At 53.6% G+C, this 22,651-nt stretch overlaps 2 protein-coding genes across 3 annotated transcripts in view; one reads left to right on the top strand and one right to left on the bottom strand.

Annotated features, from left to right (window-relative positions):
- Positions 1-1,956: 1,956 nt before the first annotated feature.
- On the top strand, positions 1,957-15,940 carry RRP9 (ribosomal RNA processing 9, U3 small nucleolar RNA binding protein). Of its 2 annotated transcripts, none has more exons than XM_054036130.1 (15): positions 1,957-2,051; positions 2,618-2,700; positions 3,624-3,739; positions 7,344-7,411; positions 8,718-8,759; positions 9,452-9,578; positions 10,436-10,560; positions 11,310-11,402; positions 11,713-11,813; positions 12,414-12,548; positions 13,326-13,388; positions 13,475-13,620; positions 14,645-14,724; positions 15,065-15,138; positions 15,742-15,940. In XM_054036130.1, exons 1-15 carry the CDS (start codon positions 1,974-1,976, stop codon positions 15,842-15,844), a joined length of 1,434 nt encoding a protein of 477 aa, XP_053892105.1. In that variant the 5' UTR covers positions 1,957-1,973; the 3' UTR covers positions 15,845-15,940. The 2 variants fall into 2 exon arrangements, with proteins under 2 accessions (XP_053892105.1, XP_053892104.1); XM_054036129.1 differs by having other exon boundaries at positions 13,475-13,632.
- Positions 15,941-19,948: 4,008 nt separating this feature from the next.
- The window catches only part of GRM2 (glutamate metabotropic receptor 2), a 38,915-nt gene continuing 36,212 nt past the window's right edge, over positions 19,949-22,651 (bottom strand). The window contains exon 4 of the mRNA XM_054036357.1: positions 19,949-22,510. Within this exon, the coding sequence (XP_053892332.1) occupies positions 22,440-22,510 (71 nt within the window). The 3' untranslated portion in view covers positions 19,949-22,439. The remainder of the gene's footprint in view (positions 22,511-22,651) is intronic.

Genomic DNA, 22,651 nt, shown 5'->3' with positions numbered 1-22,651 from the left:
GCCACGGCCTGAAAGCAGCAGATTGTGTGCCCTGCCCTTGAGGCCCCTCAGGGCTTTAACGGCAAGGGACAGATGCACAGGGCAGCTGCAGGCTCCACTCAGCTCCTTTCCAACTGCCCTCTGGCCTGCTGGGGAAACAGAGGTGCACTCACCTGCCTGGAGCTCCTTCGCAGACTGGGGGGGCTAGGGCTGCTCCTCCCGGCCGGCCTCAGTGGAGGAATGCAATGGGGACAAGTTTAGACAAGCCGGAGCTGGCACAGCCGCCTGCTCTTTCCACTCTCCCTGCCACTCTCCTCCTTCCTGTGACCTCAGCCTTTCTACTGCAAAGCAACTCCCCTTATGGGAGAGGAGCCAGCTTAGCCCAGGGGAAGGAAGAAGTGAGCCGGCAGCCTCACGTTGCACTGTCAGTGCCAGGACTAATGCCTGCTTGCAGGTCGCCTGGCATGGGGCTCTGTGCTGTGTGGGCTCAGGGGAACTGGAGGGGAGTTGCTAGGGGAGAGAGACAACAGTGAGAAACTCCCGCCCCTTCCTAGAAAGGAGGACGTGGGGATAGCTCTCAGCCAGGCCAGCACATTCCAGCCTGGATGCTCTCAGACCTGTTCCTGTTGGAACAATATGGTCAGGACAAGCCTCTTCCCCTGCAGAAATTCTAAGCTGGGTGCAGCTGCAGGGGTGAGAACCACTGAGCTAAACAGCAGCAGGGAAGGGGGGCAGTGAGGGCTAGTGGCTAGTGCACATGCTCAGTCCAGGGGGTAAATCCTCCAGTGGAGCTGTGGCAATTTACACCAGCTGAAGATTTGCCCCCAGGGTTTATTTCCTAGCTGCCCCTCTTTTTTTTTTTTTTAAAATGACTCTGGGCAAGTAACACCAGCTGTGTCTCCCTGCCAAACCGGGATACCAGCACCCACCAGCTCCGCACAGTGCAGTGAGCCATGTGGATGAACGGCATCACAGAACACCACCATGAATTCCGCCGCCTGACATCTCAGTCCCCCAGTGAGGTGGGAACTTCAAGGCCCAACTGGGACCAGTTTAGATGCTACTGTTCCCAAGTCTGAACTCTGCTAGAATCCAGTGGCCTTTGGCCCAGATCCTGCAAGGTGCTGAGCACCCCACACACCGCTCAACCCAACGGGAGCCACGACTGCTCAGCATCCCCTGGGGCAGGCCCTGTCTGCTCACCCTCCCCACTGGTCTGCCAAACCCCCAAAGCAAGAGTCCAGATCTAAACAGCACCCCCCAAAGCCACTGCCCCACACAGGGACCACAGCCCCCATGCTGCCACCTGCTACTGCGCCTGCACCAAGACCCCCGCACCACCATGACACAGATCGCTACCCCCAGGGCCAGGCCAAGGGGCAGGCCCAGACCCTCCCCTGAAACTAGCCCCGAGACTCCCCCCAAACGAGCCCCAGGCCCCAAGTCCTCCCCCCAAACCAGCCCCAAGTTCTCACCCCCTCCGCCCCTCCCCTAACCAACCCCAAGCCCTCACCCTCTCCCAAACCAGCCCCAGGGCTCAGCCCCTCTCCGCAAACCAGTCCCGGGGCTCCCGCCCCGAGGCCCCGGCCACCCCAGCGCGCCGTGCGCAGCACGCTCTAGCGCCCCCTCTTGGCACACTCACCTCACACAACCCCCGCCTTAGCAGAGCACACCGCGCATGTGCAAAACGAAACCTACTGAGGAACAAGCCCGTTTACAGGCAGCTCAGCTCACCAACAGCAGACGGGGGTGGGGGGTGGGAGGGAGGCAGCGGAAGATTTGTCCAATAGGAGGGGGAGGCGGGGCAGGAAAGGGGCGTTAGCCCTGGAAGGAACGCGAGTACGGAGGGGCGGACCTGTGGATAATTCCAACCAATGGAGAGGGAGCTGAGGGCGGGGCCGGAGTGGCTCTGCCCAATGGGAGGGATCTAGGGGCGGAACTAGAGCGCCACGTGCAGCTGGCGCTGAACAGCAGGCTGGGTCGGAGGCAGCAGCATGGCGGCGTCGGGAGCTAAGAAAAAACAGCAGCAGCGAGCGGCCGCGGCGGGGGGAGCCGGGCGCAGGCGGCGCAAGGTGGGGGCGCCCATTGGGGAGGAGATCGAGGTCGATTAGGGCAGGAAGTGAGGAGCTGGTGGGGGAATCGGGGACGGATGGGCGGCGTGGGGCAATGGGGCAGGCTGGGGGAAACGGGGGAATGGGGCAGAGGGCAGGCTGGGGGAAACGGGGGAATGGGGCAGAGGGCGGGCTGGGTAGGGAGAATGGGGCAGAGGGCGGGCTGGGGGAAGCGGGGGGACAGAGGGGCTGGGTAGAGGAAATGGGGCAGGGGGCTGGGTGGGGGAATTGAGGGCTGGGGGCTGGAGGGGTTGGGTAGGGGGAACGGGGTGGAAGGCTAGAGGGGTTGGAGGGAACTATGGGAATGGAGGTAGGTGGGGGGCTGGGGAGAATGGGGGAGGAAGCAAGGATTTCCTAGGCTGGCTAAGGTAGTTGCCTATCACTTTTTCTCTGCTTATTATGGACTGGAGGTGACAACATTGTGGGGATCCTAGGGTGGTTGCAAGGAGTGGGCTCTCCCTGCCCATTGCCCCCCCCCCCCTTGTTGCTGTAGGCAGGATGTGCTGAAAGAGGGTTTTGTTCTTGAGGTCCCTGATGCAGAGGAGAAATCCTGGCAGAAAGCTGGCTCGAAGCTGAATGAGGAGATCTCCAGCGACTCTGATACAGAGAAGTAATGCACTAGCCCCCCTGTGGGTGTTGCCCCAAAGGGTCCCTCAGATAGCCAGTCTGCAGAGCAGAACCCAGGAAACATCCCTATCCATGCACACCCCTCCTTCCACTCCAAGGTGCCCAAACACTGTAGAGGTGAGGGCCATAGAAATAGAGAGAGATCCCTCCTCCTGGGGTTCAGTGGGGGGAAACAAGGTGGGACACCCAGAGCTCTTCTTTTGTATGCTTTTCCTGAGATCACTGTGCAGCTTCCTACAATCAGGAGACAGTGGTTTTGGGGGCCTGTCCCAGACTGGGGAACAAACTCCCCCAGGAATTAAGGACCATCACCACAGGGTGTATTTAAAAAAAAATCCCAGACCACTCCACTGCATACACTTCTCCCTTTAGGAGGGGAGGAGAGAATAAACATATGAAGATGTTACTCACATTGCTCAGCTGGAAAGCACTCAGATGCTACAGTGATGAGCATGGTGTAAGTATCTACATAGACTAGAATCTGGCTCCATGGTTCTATGCAGGCTGTTCTATCCTGTTCATTTGGATGGATTCTTGCAGAACTATAGTTAGTTACAGTTGCATGAAGCATTTTGTTCCAAGCCAGACTTTCACAGTCCCTCTCACTTAAAGTGGTGGGGGCCACTGTTTCAGAAATGTGGGGTCTAATACTAGGTGGTGGGGACCCTCTCCACTAATTACAAAGAACTTGCCCTTTTATACACTTTTAAATAAAGTTGAGTGGGGCCTGTTTATGTACTTAAACTGCTGTGCATGAATGTCCCTCCGTACACAGACTTCAGTCCAAAAGCCAATTTTATTGACTGGATACTAGACTACAAATGGTCTATAAAGTAAAAGGTGTTATGGTTGGAGGAAGAGACCCCCTCCCATGCACACCCCCACCCTCCCTCTCTCCCCCTGTAGCCCTACATTTGGTGGGAAGCGGAAGAAGGAGAATGAGGCAGAAGAGATTGAAGAGACGGCACAGGAGAAGAAGCTGAGATTAGCCAAACTTTACCTGGAGCAGCTTCGACAGCAGGGTGAGTATTCGGCTGGCTGGGCAGTGCAGGGGATGCTATTGAGGAGCGAGGACACTAGTAGCTGTACCTCAGCCCTGCTGCTCTTCCTTATTGATTTGAACACAGGAATTGTGCTTCTTCCCTGTTACTCAGGCTTCAGTGCTGTAATGAATGGATTGCTTTCGCTAGATGAAATTTGCTATTAAGCACAGACCCCAAAGAAGAGGCAGTCTAAACTCCTTGGGGACAATCTAAATAGTTTAATGCATTCTCTAGTATATAGAGAAGTATAAAATTAAAAGTGACAAACATGTGGTGTCTCCTACTCCTTGCTTGCTTACTTTCCTAAAGGTGGCGATTCAACATAGGTGACCCAGTCGCTACAAAAATCGAATCTACAGTTTGTCTTGACATGTAACAATGGATGTGTTGTCTGTGTTCTGAGTAACTTGAAAGAAAAGCTCTGAAATGCTTTCTTTGTCATCTGCATTGTTGTGTCTTGAAGCTTGTTGTAAGTCATCTGCTATGTAAAACACTCTCTTTTTTGGATAAAGTCTGCCACAGTTGCAGAATAAGCTGCTGGTCTCTGAGTACATCACCTGAGGTGTCAGGCCTTGCCTAGCCTGGGACAGGATTCTGCAATTCTCCTACTCTTAGACCGGGCTACTATATCCTGTGTATCAAGGCTGGTTATCCTGCAGGTGTGATTGAGTTTGGCACCTGCAGTTCTTCCGTTTAGGAGTCTGATCAGCGGTAATGTAAGATAGTGGACTTACGGCTGGCGTTCCCCCGTGTGGATCGGTGTGGCATAGCATCTTTTTCCTCATTTAGTGCCCCCTGGTGACAGCTGGTCCAGCCCTGCAGGGGTCTCTTCTCATGACATGGCCCTCTGGTCAGGTCATGCTTTAGTCCCATGTATTTTGGGGTAACAGTGTCACAGGTCAGAGGTACCAAAACTCTTCCACCCTTCCCAGGGTTGATCCTCTGCTGGCTTTGCCCCCGTCCCAGGCTCTGCAGGGCTTTTCCTCTCTTACAGAAGGCTGCCTCCCTAGGCTTTCTCCCTGATGGTCTGGCTCCTCCCAGGCCACTGACCCTTAGGGCTTCTTTCCTAGAGTCTCTCTTCTCCCTGGTCTGCTTTAAGGGACCCCTTCTGCCCCCTACCCTTGCCCTTCAGGAACATTTCCAGGACACAAGTTCCTTTCTGCAGGCTCCTCTGTGGTTCCTCTCCCAGAGAGTGGAAACTTCCAGCAACCCCTCTCCTGGGGCTCCTGCCAGATTTCTCTCCTTGAGAGGATTCCTGAACCTCCTCCTAGTCTCCCCACGCTCTAGTCCCACAGAACTGCAAAGTTTCTCTCTCCAGCCCCTTCTGCTCAGGGCTTCCCCTCTTTTATAGCACCATTAGCTGGGCTTCATCTTCAGTTAAGCCTGACCCACCCTCCAGCTGGGTTAATTGGCCTTTCCCTGCCACAGTGACCCTCACAGGTGTGCATAGTGCCAAAACAGGCTCTTAAAACCACAATTTCTATGCTGCAGTAGGAACAAAGCATTGGGGAGAGGATTATAGAACAGAACAGTCTAGACACATCTGTCTTGTCTAAAGACTTACAATCCCCTACTGTTAGCCTAGGCAGGCCTGACCTCTTCAGACAACCCACCGGGTGCTTGTCCCAGCCTGTTTTCCCCCTCCCTTGAGAGAGGGTTCCTTTTTAACCCTCTGGCAGCTTTTTTACTCTGTTCCTGCCCTTCTGGTCAACAGTCCTGTGGGCTCAGCAGGAGACAGAGCCAGAATCATGAAAGCACAAAGGCCTGGCATTGTCCTTAACAACTCTCAGGTGTTTGTGGAGTGGTGGCTTAGCTCTTCTTCTTTGCTGCTGGTTTTCCCAGATTGCCCTGTTGATCTAACTGGCTAGTCATACAGTAAGCACCCCAATAACCAAGCCAACATACAGAACTTGTAAATTACAAAGCAGCTCCAAATCTTGTCATCCTTCAACGTCTCACTGGGGAAGCACAAATAGGGTGTCATTAAAGGATCTAAACTAGGCACGTGCCAGGTTTAAAAGACTTGAAAGATCTGCTAGTGAGACTGTGCTGTTATTCATAGATTCCAAGGCCAGAAAGGGACCACTGTACTCATGTAGTCTGAGCTCCTGTATAACACAGGCCAGAGAACTGCCCTGAAATAATTCCTGTTTGAACTAGGCCGGCTCTTTTAAAGTACACTTTATATCCCCCATATATAGGATTGCCAGTGATGAGAAATGCACCATGACACTTGGTAAAACTTTTCAGTGGTTAATTACCCTCCCTGAAAAATGTACACCGTATCTCCTGTCTGAATTTGTCAACCGCTTGTACTTTATCCTTTGCATGTAATGGCAGTAAAAGACTTTTTTTTTTTTTTTTTAAACAGGTTAAGGGTAAATCTAGATAGCTTGTTTTCCTAGCAGGATAAGTACCAGTCTCACTGAGACTAATATAACAAGAAGGCAGTGTTACTACTGTAGCCTGTTCTGGGGAATGCTTCAGAGGGAGTGTAGCAGTTGGATCAAGAGGCCTGGATTCTGACCTTGGATCTGCTGCCAACTTACTGTGAGATGTTGGGCAAAGCCATCCCTTCTCTGCACATCCATTTCAATGCTTGTTAAAGTGGGGACAATACAGGAGCCATGGGCATGATGCAGTTCTAGCTTTCAGCTGCATTCACACTAAGCCCTGGCTCCATTTCCCATTCAGCTGACAAAATCACCACCTAACCCAGCAGGGAACTGACCCAAAATAGGACTTTGCAATGGCAGGAACATCCCGAGACACTAGCAGCTTTAAGATTCCATTGCACATAACAGCAAGCACATCATGTTTTCCCAAGATTTCTGTGTAGTGCCAAAGGATGCATAGACTATAAGCTTGGATCCTACAATGCCACGCTTGTCATAAGAACCTCTATAGACTAGAATGACCCAGTGAGGAAGTTTCAGGTGTGTCGGTCACACCTGCAGCACCCCCTATCCAGCTGTTTTAAAAATAATCCCCAGAAAAGGATCTAAAATCTTTTATGCAACCAGATGAAGCCCTGAAGTATGCTCAGGAACTGCTTATAGCACGGGCACAGTGATAAACTCTGCCTTAAAGCGGTAATGCAAGAGCTAGAATGCTTAAGTTTCCACATGTTACCCAGGGTTGTGAGTTCAATCCTTGAGGGGGCCACTTAGGGATCTGGGGCAAAAATCTGGGGATTGGTCCTGCTTTGAGCAGGGGGTTGGACTAGATGACCTCCTGAGGTCCCTTCCAACCCTGATATTCTATGTTGATATCGGGGATGTGTGGTCTGCTGTTGGCCAGGAAACTACCGTAAATGAGACTGGGCCCGATGATCTGGGGTCTAAGTCTGGAGCAGGAGGGCTGACCAGGCAGTCACTGGGGACCAGCTCCCCATGTATTTGCATAGTTAAAACCCTGTGCTAATATTCTGATGTGTAGTTCCTTGAGGGCTGTCTGCTGCTTGCTCCTCTTGGAGAGGAAGCTCTACTAATGCAGGAATGTTCATTGCTTCAGTCGAATGCCTTCTTGCTGTGCATGCGGTGCTCCATTCCTAATGTGCTGTCTCTGTGCTTGTCTTGGGCAGAGGAGGAAAAGGCAGAAGAGGAGGCCTTGGAAAAGGACTTGGTTGCTGGCCGACTGAAGGAAGATGTGGTGAGTAGGCCGCTTGGGGGAGAGGAGTTAATGGATTCAGGGGCTCCTGGCTTGCTGATGTCTTTTCTTTTGAATTGCGCCTGCTTCTTCCCTTCTGATGCTCCTGGAGCCCCCCCGTCCCCTCCCACCCCAATTCCTTTCAGCCTGCCTTGAGGGCCTGTCTCGTGGCTACAGTCTCTGAGACGAGAGTGTCTGCTCACTCCCACACAAATGTGCATTTGACTTTTACTGCGGCTTTCGTTAAGTGGCCAGAGCAAAGCTAAGTCTCTGCCTTCCAAACATCCCCCAGCTGGGGAGAAAGTGACTCGAATCTCTGCATGGAATTCTCCTCTCCCCCCCGCCCCCCCGGTCCCAAATCATCTTTCTGATTCACACTGATCTATGACTCTCTGAACCTGAGGGAAACCAAGCAGCTGCTCCATGCATGGGAACCTAGTCCTCTGCTAAGCAGTGAGGTAAACACACCCATGGGCCTCTTTGCATATTCCTGTTTAAACCATCAGCATTCTTAAGGTGCCCATCACCTGGGTTGCCTAACACATGTATTGGCTTAGTGTTAATATAAGTATTGGGAAGGTATGTTCACTTGAATGTATTGTACTCTCTCCACAATTCTGGCCACCCTTGTCAAGTATCCCATTACACCTTGCGTTCGGAGAAGTATGCTTTGGCTTAGGAAGATAAGAAAATGTTCAGGATCAGCACACGAGTGTTTTACCATAGCAAGAGGTAGGGAGTAACTCTCTCAGGCTACTACTAGAATGTCCCAAAGAAAAAAGATAAGACCATGCAAACCACAGAGGTGCCTTCACGGGCCTAGTACCTGGAGTGCATGCTCTCAGAACAAAGAGGTAAGGGGGTAAAGCATGGTACCAGAAAAACAACATAGAAAGCTGATTGGTTAAATCCAGTTTCAGGTGCTGTACACAGCACTTCTTGTAAATGGGTAGGATATAGAAAGATGGCTTTAGGGTGGTGACTTTGGGAGCACATCTTTGGTGTAAGGTGAATTTAACACTTCACGAGAGCTTCCCAGAGCCAGGTTCGATATGATACTGTTCTTCCTGTCCTATGCTTTTTATTGTCTTTTAGCAACAAGCCTGGGTGACATTGGTTATTTGGTTTTCTGGAATGTATTTCAGGCCAAACCAAAGCGTGGTCAAGCAGTTGACTGTGCAACTGAACAACTTTTGTATCTAAATTTTCCTCATTTCACATCTTGTAAGGGCAGAATAGTCTCCACTATGCAGGGACTGAGTGCCTAGGGCTTTGCTGCTCACGTCTAACTGCCTCGTACTTTCAACAGCTTGAACAGAAGGGAAAACTGCAGCGACCGATCGCCAAAGATGTAAGTTTGCAAAGCTTTGCATGAACAGTTCTGTTTCAGAGTTGGGTAGGGGCAGGGAGAGGTTGCTGGCTGCCCATTCTCCCTTTGAGAGGGGGAGGGGAGAGGGTGTCTCATTGTCATGTGATCCCTTTCTGGGCTGGCTCAACCTCCCAGCTGTCAGATCGACTGTTCTCTCACAATGCAGGCACCTGGGACAAGCTTGCTCCTAGTTCAGTTGAAAATAACAGCATTTGCATGTTAGGGCAAGGGGGCCCTGCACTAACCTGGGACTCTTGTGGATCCAGGTTTGCTCTGTGGAAGCGTGGCCTAATGGGTAGAGCACTGGACTGGACGGCAGGAGACCTGGGTTAAATTCCATGCTCTGCCACAGACTTCTTGAGTGACCTTGGGCAAGTCGTGGCATGTTTGTGCCTCAGTTTCCTATCTTAAAATGGGGATAATAGCATTGTCCTATCACAGGGGTGTTGGTAGTGCTCTGTTGTTGGTAATGAGGGTGGGGGGGTATATAAGTACCTTTAAATATTTGAAAATCTTGATCTTCTAAAGTTGAGTGCTGACAGCTAGATCTTTGAGGTGTTGCGCTCCCACTGAAGTCAGTGTGTATCCCATCACCAGGGATAAAATAGCTCGCAACCCCATGCAAGTTCTGTGGCGCCGGAGCACTTTGTTAATGAGGTGCTGTGTGTGAACAGTTGCAGCCTCCAGATACAGCAGCCATCCGAGTGCTGCGAGGTCACCAGCTGCCCATCACCTGCCTGGTCATCTCTCCAGATGACAAGTGCATCTTCTCAGCTGCCAAAGACTGCTCCATCATCAAATGTGAGTTGTTCCTAGGCCACCTCCCCTCTTAGTCCAGTGGCTTGCAGGTTCCAGCATTTCCAAAGACAGTTGTGAAGAGCATCCTCCCCCAGCTCCCGGCAGGTGCCGTGTTCACACGTTATAGCTATGCAGGGCAGGCTGTCAGAGCTTGTCAATTTCTAGTTTTGCTTGTAGCCTCCTCTTCTGAAGGGAAGTCTCTTGCTTTGTTACAAGCTAGATTTTAGTGCTGGAGCAGCCCTGACCCTGCAAGCAGGATCTAACTCTTCAGAAGTGTCCACTAATTTGGGGGGGGAGGGGTGTCCCTCAGTTCTTGAGTGCTTAGCTCCAAACACCTACACCCCTGTTTTTCAGAAGTGCCATGCACACGCAGCTCCCACTGCCTTGGGGGGAGGAGGGGAGGAGAGAGAAATGGGTGCTTAGATCTTAGGGGCCCAAAATAAGTTGACCCTCCTGAAAAAATGAGTCTCGGTCTTTAGCATTCACAGTAGGATAGAAGGCACTGTTAAGTACAGTGTCGGCTCTGCCCTCTGGCAGCTTGCTTTGGGCTGGTGCAGGAACTTCACTGTACTGTTGTGATCCTCCTGCACCTTGCTCTGAGCAGATGTGGATAGTTGGTATCGCCTGCCTCATTACCAAGGAGTCCCCGTTAATGGAACAAGATGGGTGAACTGGGACCATCAGGTGTGCCTTGCATGCTCTACTTCCTAACCCTCTGGGGAGGCGCTGGCCCTGTCTCTATGGCCCTTGACTTGCCAAGAGGACATGCTGGCCAAGGCAGCCCTGCTAGTCTGGCTAAGAAAGCCAGAAGCTTAGCCCTGCAGAATCAGGCAGGAGGTGACCGATGCAGTCTGCTGCAGGGGATGTGGAGAGCGGGAAGAAGTTGCACGTGATACCTGGAGGGAAGAAGGGGACAGAGGCCCAGCACGTCTGCCACACAGCGCATGTTCTCTCCATGGCCATCTCGTCAGATGGCAAATACCTGGTAAGGAGGAATGGCCAGGCTTTGCCCTCTCCCCTGCTAGCTGGCTCACCCTTGTTCTCTAGTCATGCAGTGAGAGGAGGCTCTTGTCGTTGAGTTCTTGGCACACGGTGTCAGCTTTCTGCTTCATTGCAAATGCTGAACCCCCTTTGATTCCCCACCCTGCTGCCCGCTCACCGTCCCTGGGCCCCCCTCGGAGCTGGGTGGGCTGCTCTGGCAGGCAGAGCTGGGCGCTGCCACCCTCCAGAGAGGATACAGGAGCTGCAAACAGCACATCAGCTGTGAGTGCATGGTACACGGCTCGTCTGGTGAGACCTTGTTGGGGGAGCTTGCTCTGATAGAAGCAGGGTCCATCTCCGCCCCAGTGGCGAAATGCTGATGGCTGCTGTGCCATGATTGGGACCAGTCACCGGCAGCACACACAGTATCACCGCTGCCTCTCTGGCCGGCTGCACAGCTGGATCTCACCAGCCTTGGGCTCCAGCGTTGGCTCTGGTGCTGATGGGACCATCCCAAGAGGAGGAGGAAGGGCAAAGGCTGTTTGCTCTGTATGCTCTCCAGGGGAAGACAGTGAGCCGGGAACAAAACCAAGGGGTGGCTAATGGGGAATCCCACCTCCCATCTGGCTGAGACCTCTCCCTGTGGGCCTCTGAAATGGCAGCAGAACATAATAGTGCAGCCACACAGCCCGTTGTGATGACATAGACCTAGTTAGGGGCTGCTAGTGAGAGTGTCCTCTGTCTCCCTGCCAGGCCACAGGAGACAGAAACAAACTGATCATGATCTGGGAGGCTGTCACATGCAAGCACCTGTATAAATTCACTGGCCATCGAGATGCTGTGACGGTGAGTGGCTGGAGTGCTGGGGCCGTGTAGCTCAGACACAACAAGGCAGCTTTGAGCACCCGATCCTTCCACGCTGACTTGGGAAACATATCTAGGCTCTGACTGAAAGTCAGGGAGCCCTTTCTCCATGGGAATCCTCTTCCCCCTTTGCTGAGTGCCTTTCCTCTGAGGTGCTGAGCTCGGGATGGGTGGGAAATTTGGCTGCTTCCAGGGCAGCCTTTCCTTAGGGTAGTCACCTTGGAGAATGCAGTTCTGGATCGGCATTAAAGCCACTCTTCTGTATTTAGCACCTGTCTCTCCCCCGATGCAGGGCTTGTCGTTCCAGAAGGGCACTCACCAGCTGTACAGCGCCTCGCACGATCGCTCTGTCAAAGTCTGGAACGTGGCTGAGAACGCCTACGTGGAAACTCTGTGAGGACCCAGTTCTCTGTGCCCTGGGACAGGAGAGCCAGGGCGGCTGAGCTGGGAGGATTATGTGGCTTTTGGGGTGACCCTGGAGATGGAAGACTGGGATTCCTGGGCAGGGGGCTCCAGCAGACTTGGCCCAGCAATGCATTTGGCTCCCAAGCGGTCCTATGGTCACTGCTCAAGGCTACCCTGCCCTAACAAGCGGCCCATTCAGTTTGGTGGCACCCATAGTCAGGCTCACCTGATCGGGACCCCTCCTACTGCATCAGTAGCTGTGATGTGGCCGCAGCTCAGAAATCTCCTGAGGGCCTGAGTCATTCGTGCCAAGCGTGGTTATCTGAGATAGATGTCACCACGTCTTCTACCAGCTGTGTCTGGTGAGAGGCCAAGTATTCTGTGGGGGTGGAGGCCTGGTGTGCTGTAGCCACAAGCCCCCCATCCAGGAGAACCAGTGATCAGCGTCGGCTATGCAGTGGTGGGAGATGACCATCGAGGCTGAGAATGCAGAATCTGTGTGGGAAGGGATGTAGAAGGTGTCAGGCTGGGCTCCCTGGGTTACTGAGACTGGATCTCATCTTCTGCTCGGTTTGCTCCCAACTCCAGGTTCGGGCACCAGGATGCGATCACGGGGCTGGACAGCCTGAGCCGGGAGTGCTGTGTCACGTCAGGCGGGCGAGACGGCACCGTCCGGGTCTGGAAGATCCCTGAGGAGTCTCAGCTTGTGTTCTATGGGCACCAGTAGGTGTGGGCAGCAGCCCCTGCAGAGGGTGGTGAGGGCTGTGGGGCGTCTGCTCCGCTTAACTCACTTCACCTTCCATGGCAGCTCCTCTGCCAAAGCATAATACCCGTCTGGTGGCTGCCAGAAACTGCCCTGGTCTGTTCTTCCTCCGCTCTGCAGCCCAGTGTCTTGTCAGATGCCTCCCAGCACCTGCCTCGTGCATGGTTATCGGCCACACCTGTTGAGCTGGTGGTGGCACGTGCTACCTTGCCTAGTGCCTGCAGGAGTGATGCAGACATGCTAGGTGGGGGAGGCTGGCTGTTGGCCATCCACAGCACTGCACCGTGCATGGGACTGCTCCTCCCGGCAGCAGCTCCTGGAAGCAGCTCAAGCCAAGCTCCCATATCACAGTGGTGCAGCGTGGAACTAGGCCAGCCAGGCTGAACCACAGGGCAAGCGGCTCAGCTGGCAGGAGGACTCGTCCAGAGCGTTCATGCCAGATTCCAGTGGGGGAGCAGCCAAAAGGGGAAATGTGCCCTTCTGGGAGGTGACCTAGAGAATGCTCCACCTCTAGGGGGCTGCCTGTTGCAGTGAGGGGCTGCCAAGGAGGCCTGTTCTGAAGCATGCTGAGTGCCACCAGCACAGTCTCCTTTGAGGGGTGGTGTTGGAAGCCCGGTCTGTGCTCAGCTCAAGTTCTGGGGTTACCCTTGCCTCTGGTGCTCTGGCACCCTGCAGGGTAACTGCCCAGTGGGCCCACAGCCACAAATCATTCTCCTCCTTCCCTCTGCCCATCTTAGGGGCTCCATCGACTGCGTCCAGCTGATCAACGAGGAGCACATGGTGTCCGGCGCGGACGACGGGTGAGTAACCCTGCTGGAAACATGCTGGGGATGCTGAAGGCCTGGGCTCTGGCACGTAGCCTCATCCGCTCCACGTCTCACAACAGGTCGGTCGCCCTTTGGGGCCTTTCAAAGAAGAAGCCGCTCACGACGGTGAGGCAAGCGCACAGTAACCACGGCGCCCAGGGCCTGGAGCAGCCGTACTGGATCTCCTCGGTGGCCACCCTGCTGAACAGTGACGTTGTAGCCACAGGTGCCTCGCGCTGTGAGACCCTCGCTTTTGCTGTTGCTTTGGGACTGGGGCGGGGAGGAAGGATGCAGTACTTTGCAGGCCCCTGGCAGCTGGGTGATCTTGGCTTCCTCCCTGGCTCTGGCTTTGGGCTTCCTCCCTGCAGCTTGGGCCAGCACTCTGTACAGCTGGGACAATGCCTGTCTCGTGGGCGGGGCCGGGTTACTGTTTGAAGTGCTCCAAGGGGCTCAGATGGAAAGCGCCCTGGACGGGTCATTCCTCAGGCTCCTAACTTCTCTCTTCTTCTGGGAACCTGGCTCTGCTTTCCTGGCAGCCCCGGGGAATTTACCCACAACTGGCCCTATGCTGCTCTCAACTAGCCCAGTCCCTGCCACTCCTACAACTCCTACCCCTGGCACTCTCAGGCTTGCCACCCTGGCTTAGAAACTAGCTGAGGAGTGGGGAAGTCCTGCTTGGATGGAAGGGAGTGGTTTGGGGCAGGCTGGGAGGAGGAGGGAGGGCTTGGTTTGAACTTGGATCCATGTCGCATACAATAAATGACTGGTGAGCTCGGAGCAAGAGGTAACTGCACTTGGGGTTCTGGGGACATTGGCTGGGCCTCTCCAGAGAGCCACAGCCTTGTGACCAGTCTGTCCCGTGTGTCACTGGCAGGAGATCGCTGCGTCGCTCTCCTCTCTGGTTCTGACTTGCTCCCCCAGAGTGATGAGGATCCACCGCCACCTAATCCCAGGCAGGATGGTGTTTTCCCCTGGAATAGGCCAGCTTGCTGCTCCAATTGCCCAGCCAGCAGCTTCAGCTTCCTGTGGTCCCCGTTGTGTTGGTGGGATGGCAGGGAGGGGGAGCTGGGCTGTGTGGGGTGCCGGTCGTGGATGCCAGCAGGGCTTGGTGTGGTGGCAGGGCCATGGGCTGAGGGAGACCACTCTAGCTTGGATCGGTGCAGAGCGTGGCGGGGCCCGGGGGAGGCGCAGGGCCTGGCCGCGCAGGGCCTGGCCGCCCAAGGCCCTCACATTCTGCTCTGTGACCACAGGCTCGCACAGTGCCAGCGTGCGGCTGTGGAAGTGCGGTGAGGGATTCCGAAGGCTGGAGCCGCTCTTCGACATCCCCCTGGTAAGAAAGGGGCGTGGGCATGAGGGCTCCCCGTTGGCAGGTGAGGCTCATGGGAGCGGATGTTTGGGGCTGAGGAGAGATGGGAATTTCCCTCTTCTGTCCAGCTGGGTTCCCCTTCCCCAAACAAGTCTGCTGTGCAGGCTGGGGTGAGGGAGTGCAGGGGTCCAGAATAAGCCCAGAGGGGCTCCCTCCCATCTGGTGTGTGAAGCCAGTGAATTGCTGAGATTAAATCCCTTCTTGGCCTGATCGAAGTTGCATTGCGCTAATGGGAGCCCCGTCCCGGCAGACTAATAGCTCTCAAGCCTGCGGTACTGGCCTCATGCCTTTTCCTCTCTCTCAGATCGGCTTTGTCAACAGCTTGAAGTTCTCCAGTGCTGGGGATTTCCTGGTTGTTGGGGTTGGACAGGAACACAGGTACCGGCCTCGATGCTAGCTACATGGGGTCCCAGGAGCTCTGGCCCAAGGCCCCAGCCGCTAATCCCAGACCCTCTCCCAGCCCTTGTGGTAGTCTCTCTGCAGTGTGCAGTCTGAAGGAGCTGGCGATGGGGCGGAGCCTGTGCTGGGGACTTCGAAAAATCCAACATTTGGCATTAGACTCTTCTTCAGCTGGGAAGAAGGGTCTGTTAAATGCTGGGAAGGGGCAGCTTTCGGGGTGAAGCATGCGAGGAGTGGGCTGTCTAGGAGGGGAGGGCAGAAAATGGCACTAACCCTCTTAAAAGCCCGGCTGGCACTGGTATGAAACTCCTCCTGCCATTGCTCCAGGGCAGCCTTACTAGTGACTTGCTTTCTACTGGGGGAAATGGAGACGCATCTTCCCCTTCTGTAGACCAGAGATGGCGCATTTCAGGTGCTGGATCTCTGCAAAGCCTTGCAAGAGCCCCTGGGAGGTGCTAGAGCAGTGTGAAGCACTGGGTGCCAGCACCGGGACCCTCTGAGGAGGGAGCTCAGCTTGGCACCAGGTGGCTTTCTTGGTGGGGAGTGGGGGAAACAAAAGCTCGGTCTCTCTCTTGTGTTCAGGTTGGGCCGCTGGTGGCGAATCAAAGAAGCCAAGAACAGCATCTGCATCATCCCGCTGCAGAGGATGACGGCTGGCAGCGCACAGCCAGCTGACGGCTCCTAACCCTGCTCCCCTCTTGCATACAGTCGTGTTGCTCCTAGAGCTTTGTGAGACTCTTGAGTTAAAACTTTGCATTAAAAGCAAACCCCCTGTGTAAAACCCTGCTGTCAGTGTCGGCCTGTCTACGGCTCGGATGCTTTGTCATGTGCGAAACCGGAGGCAAGGACGACCTCTCGGGCCAGTTGCAGGCTGGGCACAAGAGGAAAGGGAGGTGCAGCATATGAAATGAGACGCCCGGGCCCCCGTGACAAACTTACTCCTGCCCCCAAAAGGCCAGTGGCAGAACCTGCTCCAAAGGTGTGAGCAGCTGAGACCTGGCCTTTTTCGGGGGGGGGGGGGGGGATGGACATGCAGACTAAGCCATGGCAGCCCCAGTCTGACTCCCTCCCTTCCCAAGAACAGGCCAGAGCCACTCACTCAAATGGCCCATGACCTTCAAGGGCACGTTGCAAGGGGTAGCCCTATCTCTGCCTGCTGAGATCCCATGAAGAATTCCCTTTCTCTGCAGATGTTGGAGCTTGTGGCAGGTCCTAGCATTTTCTCTTCCCTTTTGTGCTTAGCCTCAAGGATGGGGCAAACTTCTGTGGGGAAAGCTGAGTAACAAGCAGTTGTGCTGCTAACTGTAAGTTACCCCCAGGCTAAGTTCTCGCTTAGCGTGTGTGTGTGTGCGTGTGTGTGTGCGCGCTGCCCACACCGAAAGTCCTGAGTAATCACAGCCCTGTAGATTCCACCACAAGAATCCAGACCTCAGTTCGTGTGGGGGGGGGAGGGTTGTGCAGCAGATCTGGAGAGACTCTACTGCCTTTATTCAAACAAGGAGACAGGCCTCTTATGCATCTACGTCAGGTGCAATCACAGCATGAGCCCTCCCTCATTCTGATCAGTCTGGCGGTGGGTTTGTTTTTGTTTTGCTCTCCCTCAGTCTCGGTGCTGCAGAGCTTGGGACTGATGCTGCAGATCTCCGTTGTAGGGAACATCAAGGGAGGTTTGGAAGCTACCGTTCATGGCTGCTAATGTACTAAAGTTCAAGTGTCATGTGTTTTGTCTCGAAACTTGAGGCATTTTGAAATGTATCTGTGCTAAAGCAGCTGCAGCCTTGGAGACTGAATTAAGTGCTGTCATGTCTGTTTCCACCTGGGATCTGTCTTCAAGAAGAGCAGCTCTAAACTGCATTTTGATCAAACTGGAGCTTGCAGTGGGGGCTAGGCTGTTTGGTGCTAAGCTAGAAAAGCAGGACCATTAAAAACCACCTCCTGTAGTTAAGATTTTAATCTCAGCTGTGACACTGTGTGTTTTGTTCTTTTAAACAGAGCTGTTCCTTGTAGCCTTGCAGGCTACTTCCTAAAAGCTGTGACTGCCTGCATGCTGCTCTTACATGGGCTTTCGGCTGCTATTCTCATTATCTGAGAGCTGATGGCTGCGCTAGCTTGGGTTGTGGTTGGTTTATTTATTTATTGCAACAGTTCTGCTCCTGAACCTTCAGGGATAAGTTCAGCTCAGCCACCTATGCCAGCTCTGTTCCTGTGCATCAGCGCTTACGGCAGCTGTGTCTGCCCAACTGCATTGACTCTGCCTGGCGTGGTACTGTACCTGAGCTGGGCCTCCCTGCATACTGCACTGGGGGAATGAACACCAGTGCTAAGAGTAAAACAAGCCCTAGTGTCCCTCCCCACAACCTGGGCCAGAGGATCACTGAGCACAACGTCTGATAGAGACTAACTGAGGTCCTAGCATTTGCCCTGCTACAGGTCAGGCACAACCTTGGCCTGAGGTCTTACCTGCCTTAGCCAAACAGTGGCTTCAACTTGGCAGTGGAGCTAGCCCTGTGCCATCTTTGCTACTTCCAGCCCCTGGCTGCTGCAAACGTGGCAGACAGCTGTGTGCCTTGCATAGTGGGGCAGTGAGGAAAGCTCATTAGAAAGAGAGTTAGCTGTCTCCAGTTTAACAGGCAGATATACAGAGCCTGACATGGAGTGCTAGCCCTCAGGGAACAAATGGAAGTGTTCAGTAGCTCAGTTCACTCCATCCTTGCAGCCATAGGCCACAAGCAGATATTAGCATCTGTTTAGGGAAGGAAAACCTAAGGAGGGCGAGGGAAGTGATTTCCTTGAGCTACAGCTGTAGTCTCTGCTGTGAGGACTCAGCCCAGCCCTGAAAGGGCTCCATGCATCCTGGGTTGCAGACATGAGCCTGGGCCCGGAGGAAGGGGCTACTGGCAGATGTACTGTGGGTGGCATCCACCCCTCTCCCCTTCCTCTCCATCCCCGGCAGGGGAGCAAGCTAGCTAGCTCTGGCCTCCCCTGGGGTTGGCTTGGAAAAGTCACTGCTTTTAGCATGAGTATGGGCTCAGCAGCCTGCCCCTGCTGCCAGGGCAGTGTTGACTGGGGGGTGGGTTGCATCTCACTGCTGAGGATTGCAAGCCGGGACCTGAAAGCTGCCTTTAACGAGAGTGAATCAAACTTGGTGAGACAAGGGCTTTGGCCTCCAGCCTGGAAGGGCACAGGTGCCCCTCTGCTAGGGATAAGCAGAGCCCTGGTGGAAGCAGTGGCACTTGTCACGGTTGCATCTCCTGGTGCCAGGCCAGGGTAGGGCAGAGCTCTGCCCCAGTGCCCTCTGCTGAGCAGTACTGCCACCTTGGGATGGCCTGATTCTGCTACTGCAGCCCCCCACCTCAGCCCCATCTGTGCCAACACCCAGATAGGGTGACAGAAGTACATATAGCAGTCCCAACATTCCAGCCTGCAATCCTGCCAGGCTGGTGCTGAGGCAGTTACACCTCCTCCTGGCCCAGGAACCTCTCCCCACCCTCTGCCCTGGGGTGCTGCCCAAGGTCCCTGTGTTAAGAGCTAGTGCTGTTCCTTTTAGCCATGCTGCTGCTTCCCTGGGTCCCTTCCAGCCCCAGGGGCTTGCCCAGGAGTCTGAAGTAAAACAGCCTCTCCTCTGGCTCACAGACTTCTCCCAGCTCCTTGCTCTGCTGCTGGAACAGGAGCCCCTAGCACTCCTCACCCTCTTCCCCCAGCCAAGGAGGGCTGGCTCTGGAGGGAGTCTCTCTTGCCTGACTCTTCAACTGCTTTGGTCACTAATTATAATTAATTTGCCAGCTCAGGAGGGGTGCTAGGCCCACCCCTTAAAGGGCCAGATAGGCTATAATTCTTGGCTAAGGCCTCGGTCTGTGTCAGCAGGAAGGGCCTCATAGTGCAAGTGGCTGGCTTTGCATGTGTCTAGCCCATGGCTGATAGGAGCTGGGAGGCAGGGGGTGTGTGCGCCTCCCAGGGGGCTGAAGCTTCCCACAAGCACAGCTGGCCCTTGCTACTGGCAAGTGAGCTGCCCAAACACTTAATATGCCGCCATCCCCTTTACCAGCCTCATACCCCCCTCTGCACTGGTGGAGGGAAGTGGGTGTTGGGAAGTGAGGGGAAGAGTTCATAATTAGCCCCTGCCCTGCTGCAGGATACTACTACTTCACCCTTTACACAGCTCAGTAGCATCATCTTCATTTCCCAGCTGGGGAAACTGAGGCTCAAGACCACCCAGCAGGCCAGGGCCAGAGCTGGGACTAGAACCCAGATCTCCCAAGAACCAGTCCAGAGATCTATTCAGTGGGCCACCTTTGCTTTTCTACTTTCGCAACTGCATTGTTTTCTCACCCCAAGGAAAAAGCTTGGTGCTGCCTTGGTTTTTAAAGTGAAGGCCCAGGGACTCCTGCCTGGCTCCCCTAAGCTGCCCCCTTCTAGCACCTCAGTGCACAGAGGAGTGACCTGACCTGGTGCTGCAACACTTTGCATTATTGTTTGTAGTATGGTGACACAGAGAGGTGGCAGCTGGGCTGGGAGCCCTGTTGGGCAGCCCATACACTGAAGAGTCCACAGGGCAAAGGGTGTCAGATCCCCCTATGACAGAAGAACTGAGGCACAAAGTGATAACATGACTTGCCCACGGTGTGTCACACAATGTGGGGCACAGCAGGGCACTGACCCCACATTGCCTGACTCACTCAACCCTACCACTCCATAATCAGTCCCTGGAGCCCTGCAGTTCTGCCAAGAAGACACAGACACCAGCTCTTGCTTTCTATTCCAGTGAGAGGCCCACATGGGACCAACGGGGGTCCGTTAAAAAAAATGCACTTTATTTACATAAATTACAAAAACCACAAACTTGGTCACAAAAAGATCTACGCTTAAAAACTCGCTTGGCTTGTAATACATGTGTCACAATGATAATAATCCTAGTCAAGGGCCAAAGAACACGCACATTTTTGTTAGCAGCCAGCTAATTATTATAATTTTCTCTCCAGCCAAAAGGCTCCTCCCAATAAATAGTTTATAAAAATTAAAAAAACACCACGAGCTACAGAGTTATATTGCCCAGCCCAGCCTAACCTGGCATTTGGTTTTCAGGATCTCCCTTGCACTGAGTGCCAGCGGCTACAGGTACAGCTGTCCCCGGGGTGAGGGGAGATTAGTGACTAGAAGCAGCGGAGCAGGATGCTGATTGCTTGTGCCTGTCCAGCAGTCAGGAAGAGCGGTGGTGCTAACAGGTGTCCTGCTGGAGCAGTGGATAGTATGGTGGGAAGGGGGCATTGGCAGAAGGACAGGACATTGGCACCAGTGTCACGGCAGAGGGCTGGGCACAGCTACGAACACTGGAATTCTAGCATTTAGCACCGACATCATGGGGCTACTGTGAAAAAAGATGCGAGCCACAGAAAACTCTTGAGAGATCAGCAGCACGTTTGCTTAAATAACTAATAACTCACCTGGTTTAAATACTTCTATAGTTCTACAGTAAACATGGATTTTTCCATCAGTCAGTTGAAAAACACTGATGCGACCTCTTTAGCACTACCCAGCCCACCAGGGCCTTGATACTGATAATTCCTAACAGGAAGTGCTGGCTAATGATGTTCTTTGAGACACAGGAAGAGCATCGCAGCATCTGAATGCACGTGAAAGGCAGGAGATGCATTGCTGTGAGGATCCAAATTGTTGTGCCAATAACTTCACCCTGTCCCTCTCCTCTGAGTGCTGCCTTGCATTTCCTATTTCAGCCATCCAAGCCAATGGGCAAGAGGGCAGGTACTCACCTCATCACGCCAGGGACCCCATCAACTTGAAATCTAATTGATTAACAAAACAAATAGTTACAAGTAATTTACCCATGTCCCTCCACAAACATTAGGGACTTTTGAAATCCCATTTTCCTCTGTCTAAATGTCTCTCCCTGGAGCGGTGAGAAAGACCCACACAAACAACAGGAAAATGACTATACGTATGGGGTGGGAAGGGAGGGGAACTCTACACAAAGTGCTGTCAAGTGTAAAAAGGAAACATACTGAAAAAACAGACACCAATTTTTGATTCTTTACCCTGATCCTAGGAGTCACTTGTAACCGTAATGGTTAACATAATTCAGTGTGAAATGTACATTAGTGTATTCCTTTAAAGCAGGGGTGGCCAACCTGAGCCTGAGAAGGAGCCAGAATTTACATTGCCAAAGAGTCATATGTTAGCAGCTCCCCACCTCCCCACTCCCTGCACCTCCCACCAGCTGGCAGCCCTGCCAATCAGTGCCTTCCCCTCCCTCCCCGCAGCACCTCCCGATCAGCTGTTTTGTGGCATGCAGGAGGTTTGGGGTGGGGTGGGGGGGGGAGAGGAGCGAGGACATGGCAGGCTCAGGGGAGGGGCTGGGAAGGGGTGGAGTGGGGGCAGGGCCTGGGGCAGAGCCAGGGGTTGAGCAGTGAGCACCCCCTGGCACATTGGAAAGTTGGCGCCTGTAGCTCCAGCCCTGGAGTTGGTACTATACAAGGAGCTGCATATTAATTTCTGAAGAGCCGCATGTGGCTCCGGAGCCACAGGTTGGCCACCCCTGCTTTAAAGGTTAAAACTGGGGGATTTTTTGTAGAGTCCTGCATATCCATGGATACCCACAGACCATTTTTGCAGATTGTGGCTCAGATGTGGATACAAATTTTGTATCCGCACTGGGCTCTAATTTTTTGGTTTTGATTCTTGATGACACATAAAGAAGACCTGGAAGGATTTGTCTCGGCTTGTTTTTTCCACTTACAAATCTCAGGAATAGCTATATAAGAATGGCCACACTGGGTCAGACCAATGGTCCATCTAGCCCAGTGTCCTGTCTTCTGACAGGCACGAGTGGGATATTAATGATGAGTAATCAGGAGGAGAACTCCTTGGACGACTGGAGAACCTGAATGGCAGCTTTCTCATTCTGCAATTGAAAGACCAGGGCATGCTGAACCTTTCACGAAGAGTGTTTTTCTCCCAAGGGTGTGTCAGGTGTTAGAATTAAGTGGGGACTTACAATAAATATAACCAAGAGTTTTAAAGAGCCTCACTGAACATGCTTTTCCCTCTTCCAGGCTCTGGGAATGTCACTAGTTGTCCTCCAGCAAAAACAAGCATATTGAGACCTGAGATTTTGAATTTTGGGGGGGAAAAGCATCGTTAAAAAAAAAAAAGGTCTCTCAGGCTGATTTATGCATCACACAATTTTGGGACCAAAATGACGCTGTTTGAAAAGCTCCGAGCAGCTCTGGACAAGAGTGGTACCTTTTGCACTCACCTGCTGGCTCTCAGTGGATGAAGGTGCCAAGAAAACTGCAGCGAAGCAGGGGAGCAGCTTTGCCGCCAGAGTGTTTGGCAGCTGTAAAGCACAGAGCCGGATGGTTTATTGCTGCTTTTGCTGCCGCACCAGCGCTCGGGCCACTTTGGTTGCTGGGTGATGTCACGATCAGGCAGCTCCTGGCGGGGTCAGGAATGGGGGTGGTCTGAGGCACCCTGGCCC

Source organism: Malaclemys terrapin, chromosome 7 (assembly GCF_027887155.1).
Source record: "Malaclemys terrapin pileata isolate rMalTer1 chromosome 7, rMalTer1.hap1, whole genome shotgun sequence".
NCBI classification, from domain to species: Eukaryota; Metazoa; Chordata; order Testudines; family Emydidae; genus Malaclemys; species Malaclemys terrapin.
Note: the sequence above shows the minus strand (reverse complement) of the source record. Positions and strands in the feature narration are given on the sequence as shown.

Bases quoted from the DNA above. Each gene is read 5' to 3' on its own strand.
- RRP9 (XM_054036129.1), top strand. From the start codon at position 1,974: ATGGCGGCGTCGGGAGCTAAGAAAAAACAGCAGCAGCGAGCGGCCGCG. The intron at 3,740-7,343 runs GTGAGTATTCGG...TGTCTTGGGCAG, and splicing joins GGAGCAGCTTCGACAGCAGG to AGGAGGAAAAGGCAGAAGAG. The intron at 13,633-14,644 runs GTGAGACCCTCG...CTGTGACCACAG, and splicing joins AGCCACAGGTGCCTCGCGCT to GCTCGCACAGTGCCAGCGTG.